Source organism: Zootermopsis nevadensis, unplaced genomic scaffold (genome assembly GCF_977971745.1).
Source record: "Zootermopsis nevadensis isolate Lab colony 2312 unplaced genomic scaffold, Znev_1.0 Znev_ptg000016l, whole genome shotgun sequence".
Classification (NCBI taxonomy): Eukaryota; Metazoa; Arthropoda; class Insecta; order Blattodea; family Termopsidae; genus Zootermopsis; species Zootermopsis nevadensis.
Window position 1 is genome coordinate 7107340 of NW_028259148.1, and position 15037 is coordinate 7122376.

The 15037-nt window shown below is 35.8% G+C and overlaps 2 protein-coding genes across 4 annotated transcripts; both read right to left on the minus strand.

The window, feature by feature from the left end:
* Positions 1 to 931: 931 nt before the first annotated feature.
* SmB (small ribonucleoprotein particle protein SmB) lies at positions 932 to 5654 on the minus strand. The gene is made up of 6 exons (XM_022079669.2): positions 5488 to 5654; positions 5228 to 5321; positions 3794 to 4066; positions 2576 to 2755; positions 2163 to 2249; positions 932 to 1394 (listed from the first exon to the last, which is right to left on the minus strand). Exons 1-6 carry the CDS (start codon positions 5488 to 5490, stop codon positions 1375 to 1377), a joined length of 657 nt encoding a protein of 218 aa, XP_021935361.1. The 5' UTR covers positions 5491 to 5654; the 3' UTR covers positions 932 to 1374.
* A 307-nt stretch (positions 5655 to 5961) lies between these two features.
* On the minus strand, positions 5962 to 14550 carry Got2 (glutamate oxaloacetate transaminase 2). Of its 3 annotated transcripts, XM_022079667.2 has the most exons (10): positions 14260 to 14550; positions 12997 to 13153; positions 12698 to 12826; positions 11593 to 11814; positions 10660 to 10816; positions 8587 to 8685; positions 7860 to 8025; positions 7404 to 7554; positions 6448 to 6602; positions 5962 to 6274 (listed from the first exon to the last, which is right to left on the minus strand). In XM_022079667.2, exons 1-9 carry the CDS (start codon positions 14346 to 14348, stop codon positions 6480 to 6482), a joined length of 1293 nt encoding a protein of 430 aa, XP_021935359.1. In that variant the 5' UTR covers positions 14349 to 14550; the 3' UTR covers positions 5962 to 6274; positions 6448 to 6479. The 3 variants fall into 3 exon arrangements, with proteins under 3 accessions (XP_021935359.1, XP_021935358.1, XP_021935360.1); XM_022079666.2 differs by lacking the exon at positions 5962 to 6274 and having other exon boundaries at positions 6341 to 6602; XM_022079668.2 differs by lacking the exons at positions 5962 to 6274; positions 6448 to 6602 and adding an exon at positions 6628 to 6854.
* Between the last annotated feature and the right edge of the window lie 487 nt (positions 14551 to 15037).

The window sequence follows — 15037 nt, forward strand, 5'->3', positions numbered from 1 at the left end:
TTTGGGTTATTTGACAACTTTATTTCCACTGATAAAATCATACGTGAGTAGAAATTAGAATAAGATAAGAAATGGTAAACAAAACATTTGAGAGGTGGCGATAGATAGATCTAGCATGACTCGTTGTAATGTTATGCTCCCACTTTACAGCCTTGTACGAAGCATCCCCGTCAAAATTCCGTAATTCTGAATCGGAAAGGAAAAAAGTAGTCAAATACGAACATTATTATTTCTTCTGCCCCAGATTCTGCACTGACTAATCTAATTTATAACTAAAACCATTTATGCAACAAGCCTACCTGAACAGGAAATACCATTCATTCTTACACTTTCTTAGAAATTCGTACTATTATGTTTTTATATTGTCTTACAAGACATTCTGCATCGTTTCGGAGCATGGCCATTTCTAATCGCAACTATCAGCATTTCCACAGCAACAGGGTTATGAACGTATTTGACTTTCCCTTCGTACAATGCCAAAACAATCACTTGTCACTGACCAACTTTTTTTTGTCAAAGCTCTAGATCCCAACCATGCTTTTCACAGTATTGCCATCTCTAGTTCAGAGTAGGCTTTGAAAACATTATTTACACATTCCAGCGCATTCTCTCGTTTGGTTTGCCAACTACACGGCTTTTGGAAAAGGTCGAGCCACACAACTGCGTATTCATACTTCGGCAAATGTTACATTTTACATAAAATTAGAAAAAAGGAATAGATCAATTGTAATTTAACTGAGGTGGAGGCAGCTGCATAAACCTAAGGCCAAGAACTGTCTCATATACTGTGTACATTCGTGATAACTGCAATTATGTTGCTCAGAAGTGTTATGACTATCAGTGAATTTAAGGAAACTGGCCTAGCAGCTGATCAGGATGTGGCCTTGGGGTGATGCAAATATTATCACAATTTAATAAAAGGAACAATATGGTCACTTAAACATCATTAGGAATATTTCTTTATAGATTCCCTAAGTATTTATTCAATAAAAAATATGTCACACATTACAAGAGGGTGCTTATTCTGTGGCTGTATAGTTTCGCAGACACCATCTTCCCCAACTGTCTCCATGAGTATGTAGGAAGGCTTGTTTGTAATATGTTTCTTGATTCATTTGGCGTGGATAATGTTAAGTTGCTTACAGTGCATTATAGTACTATTCTAACTTGCAAAAGTAATTATATCTGACAGATGATTTTTAAATGCAAGGTTCCCCTGAAAGATTATTTCTAAAGAATCATTATGTATTGTAATTTGGTCAGCAGTTAAATGTGTAGTCACACATTTCATTATCAGGATACAGGCCTTGACATGGCCAGTGTTTGCATCAGTAACAGCAGAAGGTCCATTCACTTATTTGCCACGAATTCAAATTAATATGGACGAGGAGGTCCTGAAATGACAACAAAGAAAAAAATTTAACATGCCAGTAGAAAACCTATGGGCTTACAGTGAAATCCTATCTATTGAAAGCACTACTGAATATTTTGTGATTCCATGAAGTGTTATCTTGTACTAATGTTCTATATGGGCTTTGCTGTTGTAAAATTTCAGATATTACTGTAAATGGAATAAGAAATTAGCGTATTTTATCAACTGCAAAAAGACACTAGTATTATAAATTTATGTAGATATGTTGATGACATTGTGTCCCGTGCCGTAGTCGCGCAGTCTGAGGCATCATGCTTCAGACCGGCGATATGGAATGCACGCTGGTTCGAGTCTCGGGGGAAAATTTTCTCATGAGCTTTCGACCAGTGTATGGGACTGGTGCCAACCCAGCATCGTGAGGAAATTGGGGAGCTACAATAAGTAGCATAATCCGGTCAGGAAAGCTAGCAATGGCTGGGGGTTCGTCGTGCTGACCACTCATTTAACACCAAAATCTCTCGTGTGTACTTATCGATATTCTACACAAAGTAAATCTTGCACACTACTGTCTCAAACATGAATATTCACACTTCCTATCATCAGTGTGGCCAATCTGTCAGAATAACACTCCCTGTTGCCTGTGATTAAGTACGAAAAGCAACAAATGATCGTGCACAGCAGAGAGGCTGAGCTGAGGCACAGCCACCAAAAAATCAAAGACTCAAATGGGTAATCTGCCACCTTTTGCAGTGTCACCTCATGTTCACAGTAGCAAATCGCCTATACATACCTCCTCTCATCATACCAGGTGGTGGCCCTCGCATCCCTGGAGGACCCATTGGACCTCCTCGACCCATTGGCATACCAGGTGGCATACCTATCATCAAAGTGGTACTCCAATTTAATATTCACACATGACACATTAAAGACATACAAAATAAAACTGAGATAACAAATGGCAAGATTTAACTCCAGATGAAATTTTAATAATACTTTCTGATACAGTATTCAGTTTGTAATTTTTGACTTTTATATGAGGCTAAATCCAAACAAATATTCACACCCATTACAAAACCACAGACTAAAACTTTAGTTCTGAATGTGGGAGATATAGCTTGAATGAGAATGCAATATCAAATGGATCATAAAGAAATAGGGTGTGGAAATATAGAGTTATATACAAGAAAAATCAATATAACTCACCCATCATGCCAGGGGGTGGTCCCATCATACCAGGTGGTGGTCCACCAACAGGCATGCGGGGTGGACCTGGCTGCTGTGGCCGCATCTGAGGAGGAGCTGACACCTGTGGTCCTCCACGACCTCCAGGGGTCATTACCTGCTGAGATGGACCACCCACACCTCGGACTGGGCCCTGAAGACCTGCAATATAATTAGCCTGCTTCAACAGTTTGTGGAAGTGTTTAACATTAATACTGTTCACCACCAGAACCAAGGTAGAGCCAACTGCAAGTCCTTCTGTTTGTTGGTAGAACTGCGCATGATTAGGAATGACGCTGGGAAATGCCACAAAGTTCAGTGTTGAACGTAAGACACTGGTAAACAAACCATCCAGTGCAAAATCTTTACAGAATAACAATAATTAAACTACAGCCACTTATTGAATAGCAACAAACTACCAGGACCTATTCAATGAGGTTTTCAGTAGCAGACTACACAGCACTGAATGATTAATGAACAATGAATTGTAAACAATATTGAAGGAAACAATTATGGCATAATTCATGGTACTATCCTGACATTTGCCAGGATAGACAGAGTAAAACCATGAGAAACATCAGTCAGGATAGCCACTTTCAGGGCAGAAATGTTAACCCCGGACTTCATGGATATGAAGCATAAGTGCCATCCTCTTGGCCTGAGGTTTTTAAACCATTTTCAAGACATTATCTTTACATATTTTCACTATAGTGGACAGAGCATGCTAAATGATGCCAATATTCACTACACCCAAAATACTAAAATATCATTGCAGGGTGAACATACGCTTTAGAACTCCTGCAAAGAGATGGAAAAATTCTGATGTAAAGTACTCATAAATATGGAATAAAAGTAAATACATACCTAGCAGACAGCAATGAAATGGAAACTACCTATTGACTGCCATAATAGCAATAACCCCAAACACAGTTCACATCTCTTTATTATTTCTTACATTAAAAGAGGCAGTCAGGAAATCAGAAGCAATGAAGTATATGTACAGTGACAGAGTTAAAGTACATCAGTCTATTAGAACAACAGTTAACTGTACCCTGAAGCAATGTATTATTACAGAAGGGAAATAAAATTTGCTGCTCGAAAGTACTCTACTACCTCATTCCATATTCATCCCTTCCAATTCCATGGCACCTGCTTTATCAATACCTGACAATGAACCACAACTATAAGAAGAGCACATACCTGCAGGAACTCCTGTAGCTCCAGTAGGAACGCCCCTTCCAGCAGCTCGTCCCATGCCAGGTCCAGGTGCTGCTCCAGGAATGGGCACACGAGGAAGTCCTTCTTCTGGAGGAGGTGGCCCTTCAACTGTCAGGGATACAATATTCTCCCCACGCAGTAACACAAATCCAAGGACTCTCTTTTCTTCACGCTCGGGCTGCTTCGAGTTTTTTGGTTTAATCTTACGGAATTCTTCACAGTCTCCGAGGATAAGGTTCATGTGTTTGTCAAATGCTGAAATAAAATTGAATATTACAATGGAATCGAAGGTCAAAGTAATTTGAATCCAAATTTTCTTTCCTACACATAAATATACACAAGCATCTTTGAAAGTCATGAATGCATTATTACAAACATAAAGAATAATAAACCTTTATGGCACAATATTTTCTGCTAAACTGGGATATTCCTGGGGGCCTGCCCATTCATGCAAATAAACCTGTCATGCATGTGGCATAATTCAATAATTCTGCTTTATTAAACACTTTTTTAAATATGGTTTTAGTAGAAGCACATGACATTTTTGAAAAATTCAGTTTAATGTTTAAATGACATAAGTCAACAATACTTTTTTAAACAGTTTTTAAAATTTGGTTTCTAACAAATGCAGTTGATGTACTGAAAAATAATGGATATAATTCAATAAAATGCTTAAATATGAGGATTCAACAAACATATTCTTTGAAATAGTGTTTCATATTTAGTTTCTAGCAGATGCAGATAATGTCCTGGAAAATATATACTAGAACTGCTAGTCGCAAACAACAGAATATATAAATATCAATGTTGACTACACTTCCTGTAATATGAGAAATTAAAAATCAATAGTAATATCCTAACATCATGGGCTTGACCAAATTTGTTAATGTACCACATCCCCTGTATTAAGTAACATTACCACCAACACAAGAGGTAGCTCAGGGAGCAGCACTATCCAACTTCCATGCACAAAGCACCAGGTATGACTGAAAGAGAAGTGACTACATTAAATAATAAATTTTGTGTAAAGTTGGTGTTCCTGGCAGGGTATATTATATCTGGTAGATAACATGATAGGACAGAAGTCAGAAGAATGAGACATACTATCACACATATCGCAATGTACAAGTGTAAGATGTGGAAAGGTGATAACAATGAGAATAAATGTACAATGTTCTAGATTTTTTAAAAGAACTAAAAATGTGAGGGCTTAAAAAAGCAGGAAATGAAAACAGTTAATACTAAGTTGTATTATATCTTGAGAACTGAAAAACGCTACTGCCTTAAACAGAAAACAACTCTAATAAACACGCATATTATATAATATCTTTGGGTACGCCAATGCTTCTGGGATCTTACATACATTAATACACTATTTATTCCTGGCAAAACCGAAATGGCTATTCTATTACATACCCTTAAAGGTTCCTATAAACGTCCTCGAATCCTGTAAAATTATTCGGACCCGATAATTTATATGCTGCAACATTTTGTTGTTCTTGCTGATCGTCTGAAACGTAAATAACATTATTACATGCATAAATAAAATTATAATAAATACAGTAAAAGAATATATAACCTACAAAAGTGAACTACCGGCCTATCTCTCAAGAGCATTATGTATAACAATTTCAGAGTTTTAAGCTTACTACTTATTATTTATAATAAATTCTTACCATCTTTATTAGTAATTATTATGAACTCGACAAATACACGATTACTTCCCAAGAACAACAGTTCTCGGCCAATTCACACACCAACTGCCCCTTTACGCTACAGACTCATGTAACAAATGCTGCCAACATTAAGGTCGATATACCAATACACCGTTCCTACGAGAATAACGCGCGGAGACTGCGTGGTATAATCTTGTTGAAATTTACCGACCGCACGCCTGATTCCATCATCAGGATTGATACCCATTACCATGCAGCAGTATGTAGACACACTTCTTATTACAATACAATGCCGAAAACGAAAATTCAGTGTTACAACAAAACTGAAAAGTTGTACAGAAAGAGAATGACAGTGGGGTGGTGATGTTAAGTTGGTAATAAGGCTAACAACCGAAATAAAATAAATAGGCTAAATTCTCAATTATGAGGAGGTGGTCGTCTTCAAACCCAATCAACGAAAGGTAAAGAATAGTGTTCAGAATAAAAGAGTTCCTTTATATTACAAATATATTTTACAACAATTTTAAAAATCCTTTTCCCAGAATGTATTGAAAAAATCCCATAATTCATAGGTTTACCATCTTCACACATTAAGTCTTGCATAATATCCACTGGTAATGATTAAATGCACTTAGCAGATGAAACATATAACATAATTCATCAAGAATACAATTGCTGTCCTTAAAGCATTTCACAATAATCCCAGGATCTTATTTTTTTTCTGGACCATCCTAAATACATACACAGAAGCCACACTGCCTATCATGCCAGGCACTGGAATGAAATCCTGTATGGAACCAGAGAAGAGGCAAATAATGAGTAAGGATATATTCTATAAATGAAAATTTTAAAATGTAAATATATGTTTAATCTCACATTTTAACATCATCATGTACATTCCATAAACTTATTAAAAACTATAACACATTTCTCACATTCATTAAATTCTGAAACACTCACATGTACATGCTATGTCAGCTGAGTGGATTCAATTACTTGGTAATTTCATGTATGGCATGTGCAAGGTAATCAACATTCTTTGATGTAACTCCAGCCATGGAAATTCTGCCATCTTTGGTCAAATAAACGCTGAAATCCTTCGTAAGACGTTCAGCCTAAAAAATATATTCCGCAAAATAACATTTACAAATTCCTAACCAAATTGCACAATTAAGTAATGGATAGACACAAAGTTATCCAGCTGTTTATATGCCTGTGCCCCCTGTATTCTTACCAAAGTACCAGCTCGTGGTAGGTAGTAATGTAAGAATAAGTGTAGCCAAATATGAAGTTAGGGAAACATACAGATGTGGCTGGTTGGAGTAAGCACGATGTTACTCACAGCCTAAATGACGACAGTGTCAGACCTATAAATTGATACAAAAATTTCAAGTCACGTCTATGCAGTCCTCCAAAACTAATAACTGTCAGTCATACCACAAATATAAACAGCAGGCAGAAATCTCTAAGGGAAAGGTTTTAACATTCGTCATATTCTCTACAATGGTAAAACATCAATAAAATATTGAGGTAAATGCATGAAAACAATTCCTGCAAAGTGCTGATATGTAATTAATGACATATTTTATCAACCAGAGACTATACAAGAAACATAGTGTTTTATGAACACATGTAGCTTCCTTATCCTTAAATATTTATTCATGTTATTGTCTAATTTTGGTGGTGCCTACTTTGTTTTGAAATTATATCAAAATATTTGTAGTTCCAATTTTGCATCAAAGAAATAAATACTGAAATACTTATTCCAATATAGTGATTCCTGAACTGGGTTCTACGAGAGATCTTCCTGGGTTCCTTGTACAAATTTCTCAAAACATTAATTTTTATATGAATGTCAATTGGAAAGGAAATTATCTATTACAATTATAAACCATTATCTGATTCTGTACACATACCTGCTGCTGGTTCATGCCTGTGAAGCAGAACATACCAATCTGGTCTGTGATGTGTGACCAGTCACGCTGTGAGCCTTCTTTCTTTAAGTTATCACGTAGCTGTGTTCGTACAGATATGATACGGTCTGCCATACCCTTTACATCTTGTAGCCTGTACATCACATCAGTTATAACATGGTATTTATCAGTTCTCAATACATTAAGATCTGTCATATCAAACAATGCACATGGTAACAATTGGATAAAGCCATTACTTATTCCTCATTACATCATAACACTATGTATTTGAAACTAGTATGAAGGCAGTAAACACCTCTGAAATGTCAGTTTCTACCAGTCTACATGGCGCAACATATCCAAAAAAATAGCCATCTTACAGATATTTATATCATAATTGTATCATGTTAACATTACATGCTAGCTGCAAATTGATTAATGCAAAAGGAAAATTCTTACCACTGGCTCTTCAACGAAGGATCCGAGAGAATCTCAGTTACGATGCGAGCTCCGTGAATGGGTGGATTGGAATACATGGGCCTGACAATGATTTTGAGCTGTGAAAGTGTGGTCTGGGCTGCTTCCTTGCTGCTTGTAATGAGAGAAAATGCTCCTGCTCGCTCACCTGAAATGAGAACATAAAGAAACACTGCTGATATTCAGAAATGTAAAATTTGTAACCACACTACTCAGTGTTGACCTTACAAGAGTGAGCAACGAGGGAACAGTAGGAACTCAAGGTAGGAAGCAGATCACATATGGAGATGACTGTATTCTGGGAAGTTGCACCATATAGTCTGATGTTTCAAAGGAAAATTGCCCTGATGATGCTGGTAGCAAGCACCTCTAAAACACAATTTATTACTGTTATAAACATAGCTAAATAGAAACCACACGGAAGACACGTATTTCTGTATATCTTGTTTTGAATACACTTACTATTACCATTTTGATAGCCATTTAAACGTGCCCATGAATAAAGTTCAAACAGAGGGCAACACAGTTGCGTGCACATTAAACAGGTTTAATCAGTAGATTACAATACGTGTGTCACCTGGAGATGGTCACAGATTGACTGAAACATGTAGTGGTAAAGTAAGACATAAGATATAATTCATAAAATAAATTGCTGCATAAATAGAATTATTGTAACCAGTGATTCAGTTTTGATAAAAAAAAAACTTACCATAGAGTCCCATGTTCTTGGCATAAGACTGCGTCAAAACAATTTCGTGACCGTTCTTCACAAAGTGTCGAACAGCAAAGGCATCTCTTGCTACATCACCTAAAAGAAAATGAAATGTTAGTAGTATCCATGATACACTCACTTGAACAAAGTACAGTCATCTGTCCTTAACTGAGACATTTCTTCCTAAAACCTTGGCAACTTTAATTAAATAATGCTAAAAAGTGATACAGGGTATGCCCAGAGAGACAGGGAACTTTTAACCCTCTAACAACACAGCATTTAACGGAACCTCATTATGTGTCTGGGGGATATTTAAATATTCACACTCCATAAATGCAATTTGTAAAATTGTTATAAAATCAAATAATGCAGAATTTAGCAGTCCAACATGGCTCTCTGGGTAGCAGAATCTCATGTTTTGCAGACTCAGAATGGGAAGGAGCTGATAAACTTTTCTTCACTTATGATCATTACTTATACACTAATAAAACACAAAAATAATGCCTAAAATAGACACATAAATATAATAGGAGGAACAGAAGACCCTTATCTACAAATCTTCAACATTCTGAGAAACATTAGAATAACACTGACATGTGAGCAATAATGGGTTAATTGTCATTATCTCTTATTGATATCAATGCCATATGGTGGGCAAGAGAGTTACTATGGCTTACTGAGGCTGGCATCAAAGGATTATCATAATGGTTTTCAAACATTCTTAGTTAGCTAGTTAGTCAATGCTATGTGACATACTGTGCAGTACATATGTCATATATCCCTGTAGGTCCTGTACTTTTCTCAGTATGGGATCATAAAAAAAGAACTTGGCACATAGTAATTTGTAAGTATGTGATCTGATTTCTTAAGAAGTATACTGAAAAATTCAATGCATTTAAACTTGTCATCATCATATTCATCAAGTATTAGTCCAAGTGGCCTACCACTGGACTTGCTGCTCTTCGGCCAGTGACCAAATGGGCAGGACAATTATATTGCTTTCAAGTTTCATTTGAACTTGTGCATACTATAAAATAATATTCCACAAATGAACAATTTTTAATAGTGGGTTTTTTACAATTTTCCTTGATAACTAAAAAATTGAAGTTATAATACTGTATTAAACACAAACAAATATTTCTGTGATACTGCAATCATTTGTGCCTTTAAGGCTTAGAATATATAAAAAATGAATTACTTTTGTTATGATTCCTTAAGTGTGACATATGTCTTGCAAAGCAAATTCTGCACAATACCACTATCTCTAATTTCCACATTCCACTAATTTACCAAGATCATCCATATTCATTAATATCTTTCTACATCAAAACTACTCTAAAATTCTACAATTAGGCCTGATTAGTTCACATGTAACACAGTACATATACACACAGATTCTGTTACACACAAAACACACTTGCTTGAATTTGGATGGAAATTCCTCAAAAATCAGATGAAAGCCAAGCTGAAGGAGTGCCTACAAACCATAAGAAAGATCAGAACAATCATCTCGTGCCACCTAAATAAAAATACATGCAATATGTAAATTAAGCAGCAGATAATTCTAATTATATACAGGATAAGTGGCATTTCAAAATAGTGTGAACACACACTTGACACACGGAGACTGAAACCATAATTTTATGTTCTTAAATACCCATCCTTATCATCTAGAACTGTGACACAATCTAAACTTAATTACAACTAATGAACACTGTGGCAGCACAGCGTAAAAGTTCAATATTACTTATAGTAAGCCAGATGCATCCATCTCCTTTCCACTCTAACAAAAATTTATCGAAAAGTTACCCTCCACTTCGTTAGTCCTCCAAGTGGGACTTCACCACCAAAAGTCAGTATGCATTCCATGTCTCCCTCATCCTAAACATCACTATCACAACAATACTAGATCATCTGCATATATCAAAAAATTCCTTGTGATCAACGAGTAATATCTTAAATTGCTTATTCATCCTTTGGTCTAATATCCTCCTAAGCAGGATTTGAAGTTCTCATGGTGATAAATAAAAAGCTGTAGTGTCATGTAGTCAGAGTGATCGACCTACATACCTGATGCAAATCCTTGATATGCCATATCAAAAAATGGAAATAGTTTCTTCTGCTGAACAACTTTGGAAATTTCGGCCCATTGCTCGGGTTTGGGATCCACTCCTGTAGGGTTGTGTGCACAGGCATGGAACAAGATGATGGACTTTTCTGGGATTTTCTGAAAACACCATAGTTACTAACAGTTAATGAATAATTTGTGGGAAATGAAATAAAATTATTCTATAAAATGCATATAATAAACCATTTTGTAAAATTTATTAAATTTAACATCAGTTTATTCAGAATAAGGTGGAAGTTCACTGCTTCAGGCATGACATTCAGAGTTAATACCCAAGCAACGTTGAAGTTCACAATCCAGGCACACACAACACAACCTTGGCTCACCGTAACTCAAGTAAAATTTGGGCCAGTCAACATTAAGCTGAGTAAATCAATTTAGATAATACACCAACTCATGTGCAATTAAACGTTCAGTGTGGTATTACATGAAGTATAGTTTTACAAAATGTGACCTTTTACAGTGCTTTATAACAAACCATCGTTTCATGAATTGTATGATTTTAATAGACAGACAAATTAATATTTTTGCCACTGATGATGACCTCTTGAGGTTGAAACGTGTTTGGCACAGTGTTCCGTTATGTTTGTATGCATGATTTTATATATCAGGTTCCAAGTATAATGGAAGACATACATGATGATCAAAATAATGTGGAAAAAGTAGAAAGAATGTATAAAAATAAGATTACCAAAATTAGCACTGTACTATAAAGATCTGACAAATGAAACAAAGGTTCTTAAATGAGAGTTCACAGAACAGGCTTTACAAACATAAAATCCAACTAGATCAAGAAGAATAATAATTTTCTCAAATACAAATTGCAGTCAAAATGAAAACTATCAAGAATAAAAATAATCATGACACACACTTACCGCAATATCTTGCAAAGCCCCCTGGAAATCAAACCCGCATGTCTTCGGATCATAATACCGATACTGCTGCACATTGAGGCCTGAGTGTTTGAAGATTGGGGTGTGATTACCCCATGATGGTGTTGGTAAATATACTTCTTTGTTTCCGGGAAAGAATTTTGCCAAAAAAGCTGCACCAATCCTCAGAGACCCTGTACCTGAAATCCCTTGTAGTGTGGCATTCTGAAATGAAAGGATAAGAATTTCACCAGTGTTCTAGGAAAACTGATAAGAATAATGGAATATTTATTTCATACAGAATATCCAAAGTAAAAAAAGTATGGTCTACTAACCCCATTAAAGCATCATACGTTGTCCACGATCAATATTGGTTGAAGTTGGGATGGTGGTAAATGGAATTTTTTAATGTTTCTGCATATTTGTACTTATTAAACATATTCAAATGCCACATGGTGTGTGAAATACTGTGGACAGGATCTTCAGAGTAAAAGAAATAATAGTATAATAATATTTTGTGAAGTGTATAAACTATGGAGCTCATTATGCAATTTTCCCCAGCCCCTTGATCACTTCATCCCTCTTAGGTCTAACTGCTAGCACACCATTCTCAGATATCCTCAATCTGGTTTATTTCTTTAACGTGTGACAGCAAATTTCATACCCATACAAAACAACATGAACAATTACAGTTTTGTATATTTTAAACTTCATTTTTTAGATATCAGCCAGGAAGATAAGTAACAAGTGCATGGTAGCAAGCAAACATTATCTGAATTTAGAAACAAATTATTTACATGAACAATATCTTACATAATAGTGTCTTGAGCATGGACTTAGCTCTGATAAATATATTTGATCTATTTCATATAACACAATTATCTATTTCAATGGAAAAAAAGCATCATGCAATTTATGTTGTTTTTGAAGGGCAAACAACATTTTCACATCTATGATTAATTATTATAAAATTAAAACAATAATGTATAATACTTCAGCATGTGACATTTAATTTTCTTGTTACATCAGCTTTTTCAAATAGAGCAAACAATTCTTGATATTTAGTAGCAAACATTCTAAACCTGCTCTGTACATCACAGCTACTTACCAGGCCATTCTTTGATTGCTCATTGTCTTCTCCTAGTGCCAAATTAATTGACAGATTGCAGAACTCTGCACTACCAGCAATAGGTGCATACTCTTTATCCAGTTTCTTTGCACTCAATCGTTCCTCTGCCTAATAGACAAGCAAGAAATTAAGTGATTTAGAAACATATAAATACTCACAAGGTGACCCAACTGAACTGTCACAGAGCTGTTAAAAATGGGAAATTATTTATATGTGCAATTTCTTGATAAGTAACAGAAATATCTTCCTCTAAGGTATCCTTAAGATGCAATAAATACCTTCAGTACACTTGGGAGGACGTAAGGTTTTCCATTGTCATCTCGATATGCTCCTACACCAAGGTTGATTTTCTTTGGATTGGTGTCTCGTTTATATGCTTCTGTAACTCCCAAAATAGCATCTGGTGGGCCCATTTCTACGTGAGACCACCATGAGCTAAAACAAATGCATATAACAACTACAGTGAAGGCATAACGAGCAAATATCTATCATAAGAAAAATGAATAAAGAGCTTAAAACAGCATTGTATATATACATTCTGTTACTCCTATCATATCAGAGTGTCTCCAATTTGTTAGTTTCAAGCACAGACCTAAGAAAGTTTAAGAACTGCAGATCGGAGCTTTACTTGTACAGAAGCTAGAACATGAAGAAGCCTAATGCTATGCTACCAAGTCAAAAAATCAGTTAGCCATCACATTACCTTAATTTCTGTCTACACAAGCCCAAGGAGAACACAAATATCCGTGAAAAAGAAATATAAAAAACTAACTCCTTCTTTAGAAGCTAATAGTACACTCAGCTATATATTATGCTGAGGAGTCCTACTACGTTAACAACCGAACATTAATATAAAAACAAGATTAATGATAGTTACAGAAGCAACCATAGGAAAATTTGATACAGAAATACATGCCATCAACGTTTGTAAATACAAAATCCAACAGTGCACCAGATGGAATAGAATTATTAAGTTGATTGAGACTAAGAAAGCAGGAGAAGGAGGTGGTAGTTATGGAAGTAGAAAATACCTCAGCATTATGGTACGATTGCTGGGGGATTTTAATAATACAGCATTTCCATGTAAACTGATTCCTAGACCAGGATTTGACACTGGTATTCTTCTGTGGTGTTATTTAATACTTTACCAGTCATATAACATGTATAAAATTTCGGAGGTGTATTGTATTAAAAAGGGATACGCCCCACTTCATCATTTGAACAAATAATCCTGAAACCCAAGAAATTTAACTCATGATTGCCAGTGCTTAGTTGAAGCCGGAAATAAAATTTATACACTCGACGACAGCAAAATATTTTTGGTCGACTTAAAAAAAGGAAACGATAATATTTTATGCAAGTATCCAATAATGAAATCTGTATTATAATTGTTATATTCATCACACTCGGATGACCTTCACTCTGACCCTACCAGAAGTGTCACTGCTCATACCTTTCCTACTGTCTCATAACAAATGTTCTAAATTTAATGTCAGTACAATACCCAGTTTTATTTTATATTATTTTAAAGTAAGGCATACCTTGCTCTGCCAACAACGGAAGAAATTCCATACTGATTGTTTTTTAACAAACTAGTCGAAACTGATGCGATTCTCGAAGATGTTGCCATCCTTGAACAAGGTCAAATAGTTACTACTGCAGATTGCTCCTATTCTACAGCACACGGTGCTAATGATACAATCCCATGTAGTATCCGGATTAAGATTACATAAAGGAAGTGACGGCAGAGACCCTTTTTTATCTCATCGACATATATCAGTAACACTAAAATTACATTCAACGAGTATCCCACACAGACCAATCACACTACATGCCAGTTCGGTCAAACACGTTGTCAAAAACCCGCGAATATTTCAGATGTATCCATGTAAAATTTGCGGTTTTCAAGGTGTGAACACGGGTTGTGATGGCCTGGGTTATGATGCCGTGTACCCTAGTTTTGCTCTGAAGATGGAGATGACACGTTCTTCTCAAATGCTGGTAACAACCTATAAGCCTACTAACCAACCAACAATACAGCAGTCCTTGGCACGAAATTCCCCGTCTTTCATGGAAACAAAGTTCATTACCATGTTCACAAGAGTCCGTCATTTGCACCTGTCCTGAGCCAGATGAATCCAATCAGAACCTCAAAACAAGTTTAATATTATCTTCATTGTTCGGAGTGGTCTCTTCCCCACAGGCCACATTATAATCATCACTACTCAAGCAGATTTAGAAGGATTGACAACCAACAGCCATTGGGTCACATTTATCCTCACAACTTGTCACATAAATAAAAAAGTTCAAAATATTTTT